A 20411-nucleotide genomic window follows, 5' to 3' on the forward strand; every position below is an offset into this window, starting at 1 on the left:
AGGGGCCTGCCGGCCTGCCGTAGAGTGCCTCGTGAGAACCCAACTGCCAGACCGTGACGAGGTGGGCGCGCGGGGGCGGCCGCACCCTCGAGTCCCCAGGGGGAGCGATCGGGCACCAGCGCATGCACCGTACCCAGCCCCGCTCGTGAGGCCGCTTGAGGGCAAGGGCAGCAGTCACGAGCTCCAGAAAGAAACGCAAGAACTGAAGGCAAGCAGTGACACGAAACGAGAAAACTCCCCCCATTTTTATAAATGCACGAAAAACAAACTGCTTCAAGAAGTCACAAGCAAGTACAAAAAGGAGGCAAAAGCAAATGGCCCGCGTCCGGCGTCTAGCTAGTCTTCAGTCTTCTCACCAGCGCGGAGCTAAGTGCTTCCACTAGCTGGGCACGGGCATAGTCATTGGGGACAGTGTCGACGGCCAGCGGCGGAGCATGGTGCTTCACTAGGACGTGGGCGGGAGCCCCCGTGAGGCCCCAGGGCGGCACTGAGGAGACTCCGGGGCGTGTCAGCCCACTCATTATTACGTGAGTGTCAGCGAGCGGAGACCTTCACAGGCTGGAGTCTTGCTTCATGTCGCCCGACGAGGACCCCGCGTGCGCCACCCCTGACCACCGTTGGGGACCGGAAACCAAGGACAAGACCAAGGGGCCAGGGGGACGCTGGTGCCGTCCTCGGTGACCGTAGGCCCCCCATCGGGCAGAAGGGCTCGTCGGCGCCTTCCCCGGCGAGGAACCTACCTCTAGGCAGGCCCTGCTCCGTGCAGCGCGAGGAGGGCCCTGCCGCCGGGCTTCCCCTACGCTGCTCCAACGTCCTTCGTGCTCCTGCGGGGGATCCGTCGTCCTGAGAGTCCTGGTGGCAGCTGCACCTGGTTCACCTGCGATCCATGGTCAGCGGAAGCATGCTCCTGCGCGTTAGTTGTACCCAGAGGCTGTCGCCCGTTGGAGATGTTGGCAGGGCTTGGTGGCGGCTCGAAGGAGAGCTCGGCCTCGTGAATATCCAGCGCCCAGCCTGGCGTTGGGATCGGTTGGGCCCTGTCCCTCCGCGCGTGCCTTGGCTCCATCGCGACGGGGACGTAGGCTCCAGCTGTCCGCACCAGGAGCGCACCCGGCTGCCTCACATTCCCGCTTCTTCAGTCGCCCTTTGGTCCTGTCGGCCAGGGGCCGATACTCCAGCGCGGCCCCTGGTGGTGTCGCCTGGAGCAGCCCCGCGCCGAGTGGCACGTTCGGAGTGGCGCGGGCTGCTCAGCGGGGCTGGTCGGCGTTGAGAGGCTCTCCAAGGGCCCTGGGAAGGGGAGCGCGGTTGAGTCAGGGATGAGCGCACGCCCCCACCCCCGCCCTGCGACGTGGGCAGGGTGCAGAACGGCGCCGCCCCCTGCACCCGCATCCTGCAACTCAGCGACCCGTTCCAGCAGGGCGTCACGGCCACTTTCCAGCAGCCTGCATCGTAAGAGCTCTCGGGCCACGATGACCGCTGCTCACATGTTTGCTTGTTCCCTGTGCGTGTGTGGAGCGGTTGCTGCAGCGTAGTTCGCAGATCGCACGGCGGCGCGGCTGCGGCGTGGCGCCAGTGGAGAAGGTTGCGTCGTGCGCCCTCCACGGTCGGTCGCCCCCGGCGGAGCGTGGGCGCGAGCAGAGCGGAGTGGAGGTCTTCCTCGTCGGCGGGCGCTGCCGAGGAGGCCTGGACGACCCAGTGCTTGACGTGCGCCCTCGGGGCGTCGGCCATGGCGTCGGTGGAGCGGCGGAGAACTGGTCGACAGAAGAGAAGATCCGACGCCCACCTGGCGCCAAATGTCGGATTAAGGGATCCGCAAACCCTTGAGAGGTTCGAACTCTGGGGTGCGTACGGAGATCTCAACCTACCCAGCCTGCCTACTCGCGATCCTCCTAAGCCTAGCGCGTCAAGCTCAAAGAGACACAGAGACACAACAGTTTATCCTGGTTCGGGCCACCTTGCCGGTGTAATTACCCTACTCCAGCATTTTGGTGGATTGCCTCGGAGGACTGAGGATGAACTAGTACAATGGATGAACTGGCCTCAGGAGGTGAGGTTTCTTCAGCTCAAGGGAGCTGGTGTGGTGTGAGCTAGTTCGACTTGTCTCCAATTCTATGGTGGTGGCTAGTCCTATTTATAGTGACCTTGGTCCTCTTGCCAAATGTTGGCTGGAAGGGATCCACAACGGCCGGATTTGAAAGGGGACAAGTAGTAACAGCTTAATCCTGACAAAAAGTAGTCTTTCGCCTGCGAAAAGCCTCTGGTCGTGACGCTTCGATGGGCCTCGTCGATGACCTTCGTCCTGTCGTCTGGCGGTCTTGGTCTCGTTGCAACCGGAAATGGAAACCTTTGGCTGATTCCTTGGGACTCCGCGCCTGTGGCTTGCTCCTTTGCACTGAAGAGGAAACCTGCGCTCTGCGCCCGCCTGGCGCCCGCCTGGCCTTGGTCTCATGGCTCACGTCAGCCTGAGCCTCGTGAGGTAAACCTCGCATAGAACTCTCCGCCCTCGGGAGCCAGCCTGAGGAGGCCGATCCCCTCGGGGGTCTTGGTGTCGTCCGCCTCGTGAGGCTTGGCCCCTCGCGAGGGTCTTGTGTTGCTGATGCTGAAGCTGGGCCGGGCCGTCGACGGAGCCACGTGGTGGGCCGCAGGCAGGCAGGGCTGGATACCCCATATCCAGGACGCCGACATAACCATCTTCCTCTAGTGTTGTCTAATTTTGTTGCAGAATTCGCGGACGACTTCCCCGATGAGCTACCTCCCGGTCTTCCCCATCTCCGGTGCACCTCTAGCCAAACAAGGCTCCATACCGCGTGAAACCTGAAGAAACTAAGGAGATACAACGGCAAGTACAAACAGCTCATCGACAACGGGCATGTACGTGAAAGCTTAAGCCCTTGTGTCGTTCCAGTCATACTTGTGCATAAGAGGGATGGTAGTTTTTCGCATGTGTTCCAATTGTAGACCCATAAATGCTATCACCGTTCGCTATAGGCATCCCATTCCACACCTTGATGATATGTTAGATGAGCCTTAGCGGCCGCCACCATTTTTTCAAAAATTGATCTTAAAAGTGGCTATTACCAAATTCACATTCCAAGAAGGTGATGAGTGGAAACCGCTTTAAAACTAAATTTGGCTTGTATGAGTGGTTAGTTATGCCTATGGGCTTATCAGAAGCACCCGGTACTTTCATGCATGTCATGCATTATGTGCTTCGCCCATACAATTGGCTTTGTTGTGGTCTACTTTGATGATATACTTGTGTTTAGTAAATGTCTTCCAGATCATGTAACTCATCTTAGGGCCGTTTTGAAAACTCTTAGAAAAGAGCGTCTTTATGCTAATATGGAGAAATGCACTTTTGGTGTTGACAAGCTTGTTTTTTTGGGGTTTTGTTGTGTCTTCCAAGGGTGTTCATGTTGATGAGTCTAAAACTGAAGCAATTAAAAACTTGGCCACAACCCACTAATTTGCAACAAGTGCGTAGTTTCCTTGGTCTAGCCAGTTTCTATCGCTTGTTAAGGACTTTAGCACTATTGCCTCACCATTACATGCTTTGAGTAAGAAGAACGCACCCTTTGTTTGGGGACCCTCTCAATCTACCGCATTTGATGAGCTCAAATCTTTGCTTACACATACTCCAATTCTTGCATTGCCAAACTTCAACGAAACTTTTAAGGTCCATTGTGATGCTAGTGGTAATGGTATTGGTGGAGTTTTGATGCAAGAAAAGCGACCCATTGCATACTTTAGCAAAAAACTTTCCCCGGCGCTCAACTTAACTATCCCATTTACGACAGAATTATATGCTTTAGTGCGAGTATTGCATGTTTGGGAGCATTACCTTCGCCCACATGAATTTGTCATACATACCGATCATGAGACGCTTAAATACCTTGAAGGTCAAACCAAGTTGGAACAAACGGCATGCTAAATGGAGTGAATTTTTTTGAATCTTTTCCTTATGTGATCAAGTACATTAAGGGTAAAGAGAATGTTGTGGCGGATGCTCTTTCCTGCAAGTGCATGTTAGTTACTCAACTTGAATTGAAAGTTATTGGCTTTGAGCATGTTAAAGATCTTTATGCACATGATCCTTCGTCTGCGATTCCTTATGCCAAATGTCTTGCTAACACTTGTTGGGAGAACTATTATCTCAAGAATGGCTATCTCATGTGTGCTAACAAACTTTGTATACCCCAGTCTTCGCTTCGTTTGTTACTTTTGCAAGAGGCTCACGGCGGAGGACTTATGGGACATTTCGGGCGCGACAAGGCCTATGCCACACTCTCCTTCAAGTACTTTTGGCCAAAGATGTTTTGCGACGTCGCACGCTTCACCAACCGGTGCTCTACATGCCAGAAAGCTAAGTCCCAAGCTCAATCTCATGGTTTACATATGCCACTTCCAAATATCAAACATGGGAAGATATTAGCATGTATTTTGTACTTGGATTGCCTAGGACTCAAAATGGAAAGGTTTTCGTATTTGTTATTGTGGACCGATTCTCTAAAATGACACATTTCATCCCATGCAATAAGATAGACGATGCTTCACATGTGGCCAATCTCTTTTGTAGGGAAATCTTGAGGTTACATGGCGTGCCAAGGACAATTGTGTCAGACTGAGACATCAAGTTCTAAGCTACTTTTGGAAGACACTATGCGCCAAGCTCGGCATCGAGCTACTATTCTCGACGGCCTATCATCCCCAAACGATGGCCAAGCGGAAGTCACCAACCGGACGCTATTACTCTCCTACGCATGTTGATCAAGAAAACATCAAGGAGTGGAAGGAGTGCTTACCCATCGCCGAGTACGCCTACAACCGCGCAAGACACTACTACCGGCAAGTCCCCCTTCGAGGTCGTCTATGGCTTCAATCCGTTTGTCCCCATTGGACATCCTACCACTTCCACTTCAAGAACGAGCGAACATGGACGCAAGTCCAAGAGCAAGTTATCTCAAGAAGGTGCATGAAGATACAAGGGCCACGATCGAGCGTCAAGTACAACGGCTCGCCACCAAGCTCAACATCAACAAGTCCCCAATGATGTTCAAACCGGGCGATCTCGTATGGCTACATCTCTGAAAGGACCGCTTCCCCACAAGCGCAAGTCCAAACTACTACCACGAGCCGATGGACCCTTCAAGGTGCTAGCACGATACAATGACAACGCCTACAAGATCGACATCCCACGCAACAAGTACAATGTAAGCGACACATTCAACATCAAGGACTTACCCCATACCATGTGATGAAGATCACGATCCGAGGACGGATTCTCACCGGGGGGGAGGGGGGTGATGCGGAGCATCCTACCATCATCCCCATGGACCCTACACCAACACATTAAGCACCACATGGACCCATGACAAGAGCTCGAGCACGCGCCATTGAAACCGAGGTGAACTCACTCCTACTCGAGATAGATATGGACATGAATGGAACTTGGTTGCTACCTCACCAAAATATGCTATGTGTCATTAGGTATGACGACAAGGCCACCGAGCAGCTAAGGGACACCCCAAAGGAGGAGGAGAAGCACCCCAAGGCCTCGAAAAAGGAGGAGTCCAACAAGACGAAGTTGCACCTCCTAGGCAACCCCGTGCGCACGGGCCCCCAAGACCCTGTGCCAAGGGCCTCCCAGAAGCACTTTGGAAACAAGACGCGCACCCCCTGTGCGCACGGGCTGCAGACCCCGTGTGCACAAGCCCGGGCCACTGTAGCACCCCGTGCGCACGGGCGTGCACACAAGACCCCCGTGCGCACGGGCCCTTCAGGATGGACGGCCGAGGGCTGCTGTTTGGGCCTCCTCTTCGTCCCCTCGCCCACATACCTATATATTTAGTACCTAGGGACATGTTTAGGGTTAGCAAAGTATATGTGAGACATTGATAGAGCTTTGCTCCTTCTACCACTCCTTTTGGAGATCAAGACCTCTTAGGAGAGGATCCCAAGTGGATTTCAAGACCTCCTCTTTGGAGAAGACTATCATCAAGACCTCACCTCCTTAGGAGTGGGAAGAACCTTATCTTTGTGCTTGTTTCCTTGGATTGTTCTCGTATGCTTGTGGATCTCATGTGTTTGCGATTCTAGTGGATGTGTGATTGAGTTTTGTTTGAGTGTATTCCTCTCTTGTGTTTTTGTTATCCATCCATTTCCCCCTCAAGTGTGAAAAGATCTCACCTAGGGTTTCACCCTACAACAAAGAGCCTCGCGACGCCTTCTAGCGAGGAGGCCTCCCGAGGTTGCCTCCTGAGGCACCCTCTCAGGGACGAGCAAGTCAAGGGCTGTTCAGCCCGATCGCGCGGCCCCGCGCCTTCACGTGGGTGACGCGCGCAGCAACGAACGGTGCAGAGGTCGTGCCAGCAGGCGCGGATGAGGAGGATTTCCTCTTTTGTGCTAAGGAGCAAGGCCAGCGCGCCGGTTCGCAAAGCAATCCCCAAAGGTTGCCCGATCGGCGCAAGAAGACCAAGATGACGGGCGCGCAGGGCGGAGGTCATCACCGAGCCCACCGGCGCGTCATGAACGGTGGCTTTGCAGGCGAAGACCACCTTTTGTCAGGATAGACTGCGCCACTGTCCCCCTTCAAAATTGCCTTTGTGTGGCAACCCTTCCCGCCAATGTCTCCGGGGGAAGAGGACTGTCGGTGTCAAAACTGGCAGATCTCGGGTAGGGGGTCCCGAGCTGTGGTCTTGGATCAATGGGGAACAAGGGACGAAGGACACGATGTTTACCCAGGTTCGGGCCCTCTCGAAGAGATAAAACCCTACGCCCTGCTTGATTATATTGATGTGTATAGGATGATTACAGAGTCGATCTACCACGAGATCAGATGAACTAAACCCTAGGCGAGTAGGCTGATGGTTGTTGTTCTAGCCTCTACGGATTAAACCCTTTGGTTTATATAGACACCAGGGGTATTAGGGTTACACATGGTCAGTTACAAGGAAGGGATAACATGCCGATTCTTCTCCTCTTGACTTGGAGGACACACCAAGACACCAAAGGCTTCCTGTCTGGATACAGAGTCTCCTCATAGTTCGGCCTTCTAGCAGTTCATAGTGTGGTCCTCCTGGGCGGCCCATGAGAGATAGGCCGACAGCCCGAGGACCCCCCAGTCCAAGACTCCCTCAGTAGCCCCCGAACTAGCCTCCAACGTTGGTGCTTCATTGCTTCCTGAGTTCTTGACATACCTGAAGTCTCCGGCTTGCAGGGTGAGTTCCTCTCCTCCTTTAGGTTCTCGAGTTCGGCCATGTGTTAATCGGGTAATGTTCGGAATCCGAACTGCAGATGTTGCTTAGCCCCGAAGGCCAACCATTCCAATGTGAATAGTGCCTTTGCCTGACAGCTTTTGACGAAAGGTCACAACCGGTCACAAATATTGAACCGTTGTGGAAACTCGATCCGCGGTTCGAGGCAGTGCCTCTATTGGCATGTCCCATCAATACGGAGATCATGCCTGTTTTTTAAGGAATGTGGTCAATGATTTTGATTACCCCACTCGCGCATAACGTCGCGATTATATCAGGAAGTGGCGAGGTCCGCAACGCAATTAAATGACTGTTGGTATTTACAATAGTTAATAAAAGGGGGAGCGGCTGCCGCTATCTGTGTACGCCTTCTCCTTCCTCTTGCCATCGCTTTCCCAATCTACAGAGCTCCAGCGCCCCAAACCACCTCTCCTCAAGCACTCCTTCCCAGCCGTTCCCTCAATCCAGTCATGGCCGGATCTGGCGCGGGAGGCAAGTGGGAGGCCTCCATCGTCACCAACAAGGACATCGAAGATCTGAAGCGCGCCAGCTACATCCCGGCCAACGTCGTTCACTGAGCTCAGGAGGAGGGTCATCCCCACGCCCCAGCCAGGCGAGAGGGTGGTGTTCGTCCCCCACTTTATCCGGGGACTGGGCTTCCCGCTCCATCCCTTCGTCCGGGGGTTGATGTTCTTCTACGGGCTAGATTTTCACGGTCTGGCCCCGAACTCCATTCTTCACATCTCGACCTTCATCGTCGTTTGCGAGGCCTTTCTTCGGGTCCAACCGCACCTCGGCCTATGGCTAAAAGTCTTCAATGTCAAGCCGAAGATTATCGACAGCCAGCAGGCGGACTGCGGAGGGGGGGGCAATGATTAGCAAGCTCGCTCGGGTTGAGTGGCCGGAGGGCACATTCATAGATACTGTCAAGGTTTGGCAGAAGGAGTGCTTCTTACATTACAGAACCACGCGACGCGGCCTGGGCAGGGCTCCCGAATTCAGATCTGAACTGCCTGCGAGGCTAACCTCGTGGACCAAGAAGAGCCTCGACTGGGGGTCACCCACGGAGGTGGAGCTGCTGCATAAGCGATAAAGGCGGGCACCAAACTGACCAATGTGGTCCAGGTGATGCTCTGTCGCCACCTTCTACCCTGCCAACAAAGGGCCGCCCCAATGTGGGCCTACAAGTCCGAAGATCCTATCACCGTACTCCACTTCCATGTCACCACCCATGACAAGCTGTGGAAGGTGCTATTCAAACCCCAGAAGGAGTGGCCAGCGAAAGAGGAGGATATTGGCCTCGACGCCGCGCACCCTCCTAAGAATGTAATGAAGTCTTATTATCTTATGTTCAGGTATTCGTCTTTTAACAAGAGATCTGACTTTTCCTTCCCCTTCCTCGCAGGGCTGGCTTGACAAAGCCATGCAGATCGACAGTTCGGCCCCGCAGCCCAAAGACCCCAGGTCGGCCCTGTTGGGGGAGATGCTGACCGTGGTGCCGTACAAGGCGCCAGATAGTAAAGAGAAGAAGAAGAAGAGCGACGTGAGGGAGGCCAGAGAAGGCCTCCGCTCAAGAGCACATCCGGACACCAGGTCCGGAGAGACCCAAGTTCCCTCCGCCCTCAAGGGGGAGCAGAAAGAGGACGAGGAGAGCGACTCCTCTCGTACAAGGAGAGGGGCGGCTTCAGAAGACGCGAGGAGGAGCAACCTCCTCATGCCCCGAAGAAACAGCGCAGGCCCAAGTTGGTCATGCTTGACGACAGCTCGGATTCCGACGAGGAGTCCGCAGCGTCCGAGGAGGTTTCGAAAAGGAACCCCAGGGCCAAGCCCCGTGCCGAAAGGTACGGATTCGGAGATCCCCTGGCGCTTGTTTCATTAGCCTATTACTGATAGTATGTGTGCATATCATGTTACAGCCCACCGCGCGACCTCCCCGTTGATCAAGTTTCAGAGGGGACTTCTACGCCAGCCGAACTGACAGAGAGTGGGACCGCGTCGCGCTCTACACCTCCTCCGGTCACCGGGGAGACCGGAGAGGTGTTGTCCCGAAGGACCCCTCCTGGCTCGGACGCGGGAGGTGGTGGCGACAAGATCATGGCCGAGGTCAGCAACTCGGTCACCGAAGGCCAGGAGGGGGATCCCTCCTAGTGAGCAAGGAGGGGGAGCTCGGTCAATCTGAGCCCTCCTGAAAGACGGCTCCGGAGCCCCCAAAGCCCTCGGAGGCGTCAATTCCGCCCTCCACTGAAGGGGGAGCCGGGGCCCCGCCGCCAGCGACAAACACGGGAGATCGGGCTGCAACTGGGTGCGTGATGGAGGAGGTTGTGAATAGCTCTTCCATCATTGCGGAACATCACACCCTGATGGACATGGTTTTGAGAAGTATTTGGTCCGTTAACAGCGGACTGAAGGAAGCCTCCAGTGGCCTCCTGACGGGTTTCGAGGTAAGCCATGTAATATTCTTTCCATAAAGCGGATTTTGTGAACAAAGTTGTGCAATCCTTGTATATAGCAGCCCCCGAGACTCTGTCAGGTTTGAAAAAACCTGGCGGAGGATCGAAAATCATCGAATCGGGAATCTAAATGATGTGATCCTTTTGTTGTTGAAGGCCTCGTCTTTGGCGGCGGCTGCCAATGGCTTGTCTTTAACGTAGAATTCCCTGTGGCCAACCTCGTGGCCCCGCCGAATGTAGGCCGAGGATGGGCCATCCGTGATAGTCATCATCTGGATCCGATCCAACGCCTCGTTTATCAGGGTGAAACTAGTCGGATTAGCGTGTGAGATTTCTTCGGAGTCGACCCACGGAGTGATGGTGAGATGGGGGGTGAGTCCGGCCAGGGCTGACCCCCGATCTTCGGATGCCGAACTTCCGTCAAGGCTCGAAGCCAGGTCCGCTGTACGTAGGGTGAGTATGGTCGGCGTTGACTCCCGGTCTTCGAACACGGTGGTTGCATCTAGGCCCGAAGCCGGGTGCGAGGTAAGAGTCGATCCGGAGATCATATCGGGAAGATGTCCCGAAGTCTATGCTTCAGGGTCTGCGAGTGCCTTAGATAAAGCTAAGAAGCCGGTGAAAATCATATCGCCACGAGTGTCAGCGACATACTCTAGGTTACCGAACCTGATCCGGTACTCAGGGGCGAAACTGTCGACCTAGTCGAGATGACCGGTCGAGTTGGCGTGCAGAATAATGCTGCCGAACGCGAAAAGCCGGCCGGGGGCGAAGATGTCCCCGGTGTTGATGCCATCTCCGATGATCAGGCGAGCAATCAATCCTTCGGCGATCCAACAGGGGAACTCTCAATGAAAGCACCAATGTCGATGTCAAAACCGGTGGATCTCGGGTAGGGGGTCCCGAGCTGTGGATCTTGGATCAATGGGGAACAAGGGACGAGGACAAGATGTTTACCCAGGTTCGAGCCCTCTCGAAGAGGTAAAACCCTACGTCCTGCTTGATTATATTAATGTGTATAGGATGATTACAAAGTCGATCTACCACGAGATCAGATGAACTAAACCCTAGGCGAGCAGGATGATGGTTGTTGTTCTAGCCTCTACGGACTAAATCCTCTGGTTTATATAGACACCAAGGGTATTAGGGTTACACATGGTCGGTTACAAGGAAGGGATAACATGCCGATTCTTCTCCTCTTGACTTGGAGGACACACCAAGACACCAAAGGCTTCCTGTCCGGATACGGAGTCTCCTCATAGTTTGGTCTTCTAGCAGTTCATAGTGCGGCCCTCCTGTCCGGCCCATGAGAGATAGGCCGGCAGCCCGAGGACCCCCCCAGTCCAGGACTCCCTCAAGGACCAAGGCCGATATAAAAGGAGGGCAGGGTGCCACCGTAGAGGAGGTCGACCACTTGATCCTCTACCCTTGTACTCTCACTCTCTCTCACCAGTGCAATCCCAAACCGAGCAGGAGTAGGGTTTTACACTAAGTGGCCCGAACTTGGGTAACTGCTGTGTCACCGGCCCGCTCTCGCCGTAGCCTCGCCGTGGTTAGTTGCAGGAAAGGATAGGACGGTAGGAACGAGCGCACCCTAGAATTCGAGCCTTTGGGTCCCCGAAGCCCCGATTCCGACAACTTTGACCAATTTGACAACCTAGCGGAAGAAGGCGATGGTACAAAATGGATCCCTAGGGGTAGAACTACGTTACCTTAGACAAGTGGTCCCTTCAAAAGAAAAGAGTCAGAACACGGGGCTAAAGTACATGGAAGACCAAGATTGAGAAGATTGTCAAGCGACCTTGAGAAACTATATTATCAAACTATTGTATCCCTTTGTGTCCGGACTTAACTAAACATATTTGTATCAGATCTATCTTGGTATACATACTGTGGAGAAGATTGTCAAACGGTGTGTCGTAAACATATATTTGCATCCGATCGATCTTGGTATGCATATATACATCAAGTTGTATCTTTTTTGAAATCCAAATACGTAGAAATACATTTAATGGCCGACAAACAGGAATAACCTTAAATAATACAAAAGTTCTAAAGGATACCAATGGCGCGCCAATTGATGACGAATGTCACTAACAAGTGTACTTGTGGTGTTGAATATAAAGGGCACACAAATGATGTGTTTATTGCATTTATTTCTAAAGAAATAGCAAAGCTATCCTAAATTTTCCCAAATTTCTAGATGCAAATTAATATGGTGCATATTGCATGTAAACAGAAATTCAAAGTCAAATGAGAAGCAAATCTATCGGCTCTCTCTAAAACCCTAACAGTTTCACTTGAAAACAACAATTCTTTCCCGGATATCCATCGGTTTCTAAGCAATTGAGATCAAAATGTCTATGTAACTCTCAAAAATTTATCACGGCATCTATAAGTCATATAATGATACCACACAAAGTTTCAGATTTTTAAACACCAATAATATCCTAAATACACTAAAACACCAATAGCTTACTAGTGGCGCGATCTTACTTGTTACTAGTGGCATTGTCCCTCTTTCCCTCACAACTAGTAAATTACCTCATATATGAACCAATGCACGCGGGTTTCATCTCCATAAGAGTCGTTGAGTTTTTACGTTGGCTCGCCAAGCCTATCACAACCCTCCTCCTTTACCCGGGCTTGGGACCGGCTATCTCAGTGACTCTCTCCCATGGCTTCATTGTATGGCTCATCAGCTTAATTCCACGGTAATTAGTACATTACCCTCATCAAGGACATGTACGATAATGTTGTGATAAGTATTCGAACAAGTGATGTCGACACTGATGACTTCCCGATTAAGATAGGACTGCATCACGGGTCAGCTTTGAGCCCTTATCTTTTTGCCTTGGTGATGGATGAGGTCACAAGGGATATACAGGGAGATATCCCATGGTGTATGCTCTTTGCGGATGATGTGGTGCTAGTTGACGATAGTCGGATGGGGGTAAATAGGAAGTTAGAGTTATGGAGACAAACCTTGGAATTGAAAGGGTTTAGGCTAAGTAGAACTAAAACCGAATACATGATGTGCGGTTTCAGTACTACTAGGTGTGAGGAGGAGGAGGTTAGCCTTGATGGGCAGGTGGTACCTCAGAAAGACACCTTTCGATATTTGGGGTCAATGCTGCAGGAGGATGGGGGTATTGATGAAGATGTGAACCACCGGATCAAAGCCGGATGGATGAAGTGGCGCCAAGCTTCTGGCATTCTCTGTGACAAGAGAGTGCCACAAAAGCTAAAAGGCAAGTTCTACAGGACGGTGGTTCGACCCGCAATGTTGTATGGCGCTGAGTGTTGGCCGACTAAAAGGCGACATGTTCAACAGTTAGGTGTGGCGGAGATGCGTATGTTGAGATGGATGTGTGGCCACACGAGGAAGGATCGAGTCCGGAATGATGATATACGAGATAGAGTTGGGTAGCACCAATTGAAGAGAAGCTTGTCCAACATCGTTTGAGATGGTTTGGGCATATTCAGCGCAGGCCTCCAGAAGCTCCAGTGCATAGCGGACGGCTAAAGCGTGCGGAGAATGTCAAGAGAGGTCGGGGTAGACCGAACTTGACATGGGAAGAGTCTGTTAAGAGACCTGAAGAATCGGAGTATCACCAAAGAACTAGCTATAGACAGGGGTGCGTGGAAGCTTGCTATCCAGGTGCCAGAGCCATGAGTTGGCCGCGAGATCTTATGGGTTTCACCTCTAGCCTACCCCAACTTGTTTGGGACTAAAGGCTTTGTTGTTGTTGTTGTTATGAACCAATGCACACGGGACTTAGGTGAAAAATCACTAAATCGACCGCACGGACACCAAATACGTGTGTGTTAGCTCCGCCGCCGCCCGCCGTGGATCTGACCATACTCCGTCACCACCGGCTATGGTTTTAATATGATATGTGATATTAAACCAGACGTCGAACCGACGTTCTACATGTTTTCTGTGTGATTTTTCAGCGATCGAGCCAAGGCAAAAATTTGTTGCTAGTGATGAATTTCACGCTATGTCTTTTCACAGAATATATATGAGTGCCAACGTTAAGTGTTTTGTCAAATTTTTGGCTCTCCATATGGACAACTTTTTGCAAAGGTCGTGCCAAAATTTCTATTGAATTCTATAGGTATTTTTAAGTAATTCTTTTGATTTCCTACATATTTTTAAGTAATTATATGGATTCTATATAGAATTTTAACGTTTTCCAATCGATTTAACATGTAGGCTGAAAATCTCCGGAGACAAAGCCGTCACCACAGCCTCTTCTTCGTGAATGACACATACGAACGACAAAGACATAGCTCCATCGTTGCGTAATGACGATCTAGACAACCTAAGCCCATTTACAGATTGGGGAGTACAGAACTAGTGGTCATGATAGGTCTGGCGCTGGAACTAATGATCATGATGGGTTCCACGCCGACACCAATTGTCCTAAAGATGCGACCAATCACAGCGTAATGACGGTCTAGACAACCTGAGCCCATTTACGGATTGGCAGGAATACAAAACTAGTGGTCATGATAGGTCTGGCGCCAGAACTAATGATCATGATGGGTTCCACGCCAACACCAATTGTCCTAAAGATGCGACCAATCACAACAAAGGGACCAACCAAGGGACCATCTTGGACAACCCAAGAGGCAGCGGAAGCCTAGGTCCCGAAACAACCTTCGCACTGATAGGATTGTGGTCACTAAAGTGGAGATCAAGGGTCTTCTTAGTAGTCCCCAAAAGGTCGCATGCCATTACACCAATGCCCTAAATTGCATCCTACGCGAAATCATGAGCATCAACGAATTCAACCTCGGGTCGAAAGCCAATGAGGGTGTGCGGAATCTCCTCATATCGAAGTTGCACACCAGATTCAAATTCCCGGACGAGTATCTAGTGCATAACACTAAAAAACAATGAAGCCATCAGAAAGTTTTTGCACATGTTGAGTAACTGGAAATCAGTGGTCAAAAGGCCAGTCAACACAAGACAAGGAGGGCAATGATAGTTCAAGCAAACTCCCATGGGTCAAAGCAAACCACCCTGGTCAGCGAAAAACCAAGAAAGTCTATGTCGTCAACAAGTCAACGGAAGAAGAGGTCATAAAAGAATAAGTCAAAGATGGAGGCGAAGGAGCGAAGAGGCACAATCCCAAGCAAAAAGGCATTCATATAGTGGAGGGAATCTCCCCCTAGTGGACCTCCATCCCCCTCCCCCTCCTAACCCAACTAGAGGCACATGGGCCAAAGGATAGAAGATTACCTTAGTTCTACCCTATCACCTTCTCTTTTCAAGGGTAGCGTTGATCATTTGTCAATGACCCCTAGGCTAGATAAGGCTCCACATGGGCATGTAAATCACTCACTGCCTGCTTGAATGAATTCAAGAGGGTCACTCTCTCTTCTCCCCTTCTAGCTCTCCCCGGCGAACTAGCAAGGCTGAGAATAGAGGTTTGAGGAACCTAGTAAGGCTCAGACTAGTAGGGAGTCGTGGGACTCCAGAAGTGGAGACACTTCGAGTGTTCCATGTGGTGCGGAGCACCCCATGGACATCACCATGGATTCTACACCAACACCCATACCTCCAAGTGGACCATTGACAAGAGCTTGCGCACGTGCTATTGAATCCGAGGTAAACTCGCTCCTCTTTGAAATCCCTTTACATTCAAATGAGACATGGTTACTACCTAAAGTTGGAATGCTAAATGCCATTAGGTGTGACGGAATCAAGAATGGAGAAGCCTGGAATGAAGGCCAGGCTATCATGGAGAAGGAAAGAGTCTCAAGGGAGAACGAGCAACACATGGAGGTTGGACAATGGGTCGGAATACCCGACCCAACCTTCAACCTAGCATCCGACCCTTGACATACGTTATGTCTTCGGGTCAGATGCTCCAACATAATCTCCGACCATATGTCTGACCCATGTCGGAACATCAAACCTGCATGCGCGCAGAATGGTGGGGCTAATGACCCTTGTACCCCTAGCTCGTCCCTTACCTCCCACCACCTATATATTTCATATCTCTTGCATGTCTTAGGGTTAGCAAAGTGTAATAGACAAACTAAAAGAAGGCTTCGCTCATCTATCCTCTCCATTGGAGATCAAGACCTCCAGTGGAGAAGAATCCCAAGGGAATATCAAGACATCCATCTTCCCCTTGTAGATTTGGAGAAGACTACCCCCAATACCTCATCTCCCCTAATGGATTTGGGAATAACTTACCTTGTTACTTGTTTCCCTTCTTGCTTATGGATCTTGTGGTATTACTTGTATGGTTTGCCTAGAGAGTGGATATGTGATTGGGATCTTCTCTCGAGTGTTCTTCCTTGTGTTCATCTTCCTCCACCTCCAAGTTATGAAAGATTGGGCCACAAGGGCTTTGCCCTCCATCACCGTGCGTCGGGCACTACCCTTACCACTTTTGAGAGTCGTCAGACTCCGGAAATGGTGGCACTCCAAGTGTCGCATGCCCCGGGCACCACTCTCAACAACCCTTCCTCATAGGACGTAGGTCGCGCTCCAACGAGGTGACTAGACCTATTTAAAAAACTTCATTGTCACTTTATCAAGTGTACGGCAACCTTCATTGTAAGGCCGTTGTACACACCCCCACCAACCTCTGTTTTTAAGGCGTCTGTGAAGCGTCGCTTAGGCGACGCCTTAGCGTCGGGGCGCCCTCCGATGTCAAGGCGTCGAACCTGCCTTACACATCATCGTAAAGCGTCCGCTTTAGATCCTAGGGCGTCTGAATCGTCCGCCTAGGCGCGTAGGGCGGCGCCTTGGGCCAGATCGGACGCCATGGGCTGCTTCCAAGCGGGAAAGAGTGGCCCACGCGGGAAGCTTTCGCGGGCTTTTGCTGGAAATATTGGGCTCGCGCGCGAGTGCGAACAGGTATAAGGCGAAGGGCGGGACAGAGAGGATCGAACCAATCACCCAATCCACCCGATAGGGTTTCCTTCTCTCCTCTCTGACCTTTGGCGGCGGCTCCTTCCTCTACAGCTCCGATCTGTGCCCCTCCTCGCCGGGCTCAGCTCTCCCTCCAACTCTGGCGTAACAGCAAGGTGTGGCTCCCATTCTCATCTCACTTCTACCCCGGCCTCCTCTGAATTTTCTTCTACCCCTCCTAGTACTCTGTTTCTTCCTGCATTGTAGGTAGATCTGTAGATGTGCTTGGCTGCTTGCCTGCTCCTCCTCTGCATCTGTTTGCTCCCAAATCTGCTTCTCCATCCACAAGGCAGCAACCCCACCATCGCTTCTCTCCTTCCCCATGCTTGTCTGCTTGCTCTAGTGATTTGGCTCTTCTCTCTTTGACGGTTGATTGGGTCTTTTCTCAGTGTTGCTGCAGCAAGGTGGAGTTGCTCCTCCACAACCTTTGTGCTGCTTCATTTGTGGAAAGAGTGCATGTGTGATTGGATCTTGTGCGAGTGTTTGTTTGCCTTGTGTTCTTGTTATTCTCTTGGTCCACCTCCAAGTGTGGAAGACTGGGCCACCTAGGGCTTTGCCCTACATTGATAGCCCATGGGGTGTATATATATTACATAGACTTGGAAAGGAAATATAGCCTAATAGGCCTCATAGACCTAATACTAACACTCCTTAACACTAACCACCTTACAAGAGGCACCCCCTTTCAAAATTTGATTCCATAACATCAACAGATTATACGCATTTTGAAGAACACATTCTTGCAAATCCTCAAGGATATGCCCGGTCCGGATGTGTAGAGTATAATGCATAAAGGTTGAAGACTGGTATACATTCAAATTATAAGTACTTCATACCCAAGCATACATATGCTTCTGGTGTAATTTCAAAACTTAATATCACAAAATTGTATAACTAACTATAGCATGCAGTGACTGGGATAAGGTTACTTGTTGGAATTTGCCGCTTTCATCTGAAAACATAATTTGAATCCATGTCTCCGCAAGAGCTCCAAATAAAGTCGATACGCTGTTGGCCTTGCCACCCGTTGAGGAATGACCCTTCAAGGAGGAGGAACACAGTGAACCCATCAATATAATACTTGCAAACAGTCTATTTCTGTCATTCAACACGTGCTTGATTTTGCTCCTGTTATCTAAGTACTCAGAACTTTCGCAAAAAAAAAGTGAGTGCTCTGAAACACAAGTTATTTTCTGGTATAATTCAGCTAATATGAACTTGAACGGTCAGTAACTCAGTATTGATTAGAGAGGCAAGACAGTACATCTGCCTCTACTCATCCACAGATGTACCCTGTGCATTTTCGTCGCACGGCAAAAAAAAAATCTACTCCCTCCAATCCGAATTAAATGACGCAACCTCTATACAATGTCCATTTTCATTGTATATATGGTCGATTAATTCGGATCGGAGGGGGTAACATTTTTGGGGAACGATATCACCTGCCTACAATAAGTACGGCAAATAAAGTTTTCTTCCATTTCCACGTCTAACTCCAACCATTCGATGTCCAAGAGAAACTCCTAGATCCGAACTAGCATTGTTTCGGTCGCGATTCGCAAAATGGCAGGTTCCATCAGACACCACGCAGGGACCACAAGCGCATTCCCCTCTCCTACCATCCTGTACTGTATGTACCTTGAGGAGAGGAGCGTGAGGAGGAGCGCCGGTGACGCGAGGCGCGCGGCGAGGGCAGCCTCGGCGTACTTCCACGCCGCGGCGGGGGCGGCGCCGCTGCTTTCCCCAGAGAGGAGCACGCGCGCCAGCATTTCGGCCAGCCCCGCCGAAAACTGTACGTCCCCTCTTTCCCCCGCGGCTGCCGCCGCTGTGGCCACCCGCGCCGCCCACTCATTCGGCGGGAGCGCCTCCGCTTGCGCCGCCTTCGTGTACTCCCCGGTCCATTCAACCCACGGCGAGGACAACGACGCCATGTTGAACGGCGGGCCCCGCCTCCTCGCCCTCGGCTGCGGCGAAGCGGCTTACTCTCGCGGGTGTGGTGGCTTCGTTCGCCGTCGGCAATGTAGGAGGCGCGGTGATAGTAGAAAAGGGGTATATGTGGAATGTTGGTCCTGGTGTTTGTTTGTTGGTGTACCCACTTCGCCCACCGCACCTCCAGTGAGTGTACTTTAATATGTAACCAGTGGAACGGCCCGTGCGTTGCTACTATACAATACATATATTTGATTGACTCGACAACACTTATCTTATAATAACTTTTTCTTTCATCTTTTCGAGCCTCTTTTTTCTCCCACTCACCCTTCCTCCACTCACACTTGATAGAAGAGCATATAAGTCATGAATATTTTGTAAAGTAAAACTAACGTCTCTAAATTTAACGAACCGTTCAAAATCCAGTGTTGACAATCAGACATTTACCATCCACATGCCAGATCGGCCCTGCGGCCTCGAGCACCATTTTAAACATGTATGTATGTGTGCGTTGTTGTCCTTGCTCGATGGATACCCGTCGCTGCCACATAGAGGGCACACACATGATCGTGTTACTGTACAATGTCGTTGCCTTGCTCGTCGTAATTTTTCTCGATGTCATCACTAGCCTTTACCCCGCCTTCAAATCTGTATTGCCACAATGGGACAGCACCAGCTCGCATCAACAGTCACCCGTGGGCACCATGCATCTGAACAAGATTTATTCCTTGTCCATTGGGATATCCGGTCATAACCTATAAGTTTTTGTAATATGAATCTTAATATAACTGTAGAAATTCAATACATACAAATAACCTACACGCAACTCAAAGACACAGTTTACACTCTGATGATAATCGGGTTGGAAAATGAGATGTAAATAATTAACTGAAATTCTTTCATCATCTTCAGAAACTAAAGTCGAAGTCTTGCTCTCTCTATATTAGCTGACCAAATTTATGAGCATTGCGTCGCCGCCGCACAACCTAGAGAGATGCCTCCGCGTGGGCTGTTGTCGTTTCGGCGGAGCCGAGTGGGCGCCGCCACGCTGCTCGCCGGTCCGGACCTGAATGTTGATTGTGGCGGCTACATGATCAGTGGCTTGGGCTAGGGAATTTGAAAACCCGAGTGTTACACTCAGGTAGAATATCCACCCTCAAATGACAGCATGTGCTCTGTAATGAGCATATCTAGCACGACTAAAAATTTGCAGGATAAAAGCAGAATTACTCTGCGTACATAGGAGACGACACAATTTTGCCCAATTTACACTCATAGTCAAATATTGGAATTCTAAGATTCTCAACTCCCATTCAATCCATCCCCATGGTATATGGACAATCACCTCATGTCACTCAAATTTAGTTACTTGCAGCACATGTTGTATTAGGCGTCTTAACTGAAACTTGTATTGTTTTAATTCATAGATGAAATATATGAAAACCTAATTAATAAAATACAATTATTCATAAGAAACGTGCATCAGTGTGAGGCATTGCTATGGGTAGTGGCGGAGCTAGCATTTGAGAACAGGGTGGTTCGTTCCCTAAAAAAATTCATAAGAAATATGACACATAATTATTCTAACTAATTACCAATATCACATAAAAACAACTCAATATGGTCTTACAAACACACTAAAATTTTCAATTAATGTTGTTTGGGCCAAAAATGGTGTGCAAAAGTTTGTATGTGTTCGGTTCATCTACTGGATAGCATAGCACATAAAAAACGTAAAATTGGAAATTGCGAATCGGAAATTGGTAGTTCATACCTTAAGTCAAAAATTGGGAAGTTCAGAAAAGACGGTTGATTTCGCCGGACTTGGGCACTCGGGGGCAGGGGGAC

General features: G+C 50.7%; 1 protein-coding gene across 1 annotated transcript in view; it reads right to left on the reverse strand.

Annotated features, from left to right (window-relative positions):
• LOC123044850 (mediator of RNA polymerase II transcription subunit 33A) overlaps positions 1 to 18724 on the reverse strand; it is a 103774-nt gene extending 85050 nt beyond the window's left edge. Inside the window, exons 1-2 of the mRNA XM_044467718.1 lie at positions 18273 to 18724; positions 17564 to 17674 (exon numbers count right to left, since the gene is read on the reverse strand). Of these exons, the coding sequence (XP_044323653.1) occupies positions 17564 to 17674; positions 18273 to 18565 (404 nt within the window). The 5' untranslated portion in view covers positions 18566 to 18724. The remainder of the gene's footprint in view (positions 1 to 17563; positions 17675 to 18272) is intronic.
• Between the last annotated feature and the right edge of the window lie 1687 nt (positions 18725 to 20411).

The sequence above is a fragment of the Triticum aestivum genome, chromosome 2B (genome assembly GCF_018294505.1).
Source record: "Triticum aestivum cultivar Chinese Spring chromosome 2B, IWGSC CS RefSeq v2.1, whole genome shotgun sequence".
Taxonomy (NCBI): Eukaryota; Viridiplantae; Streptophyta; class Magnoliopsida; order Poales; family Poaceae; genus Triticum; species Triticum aestivum.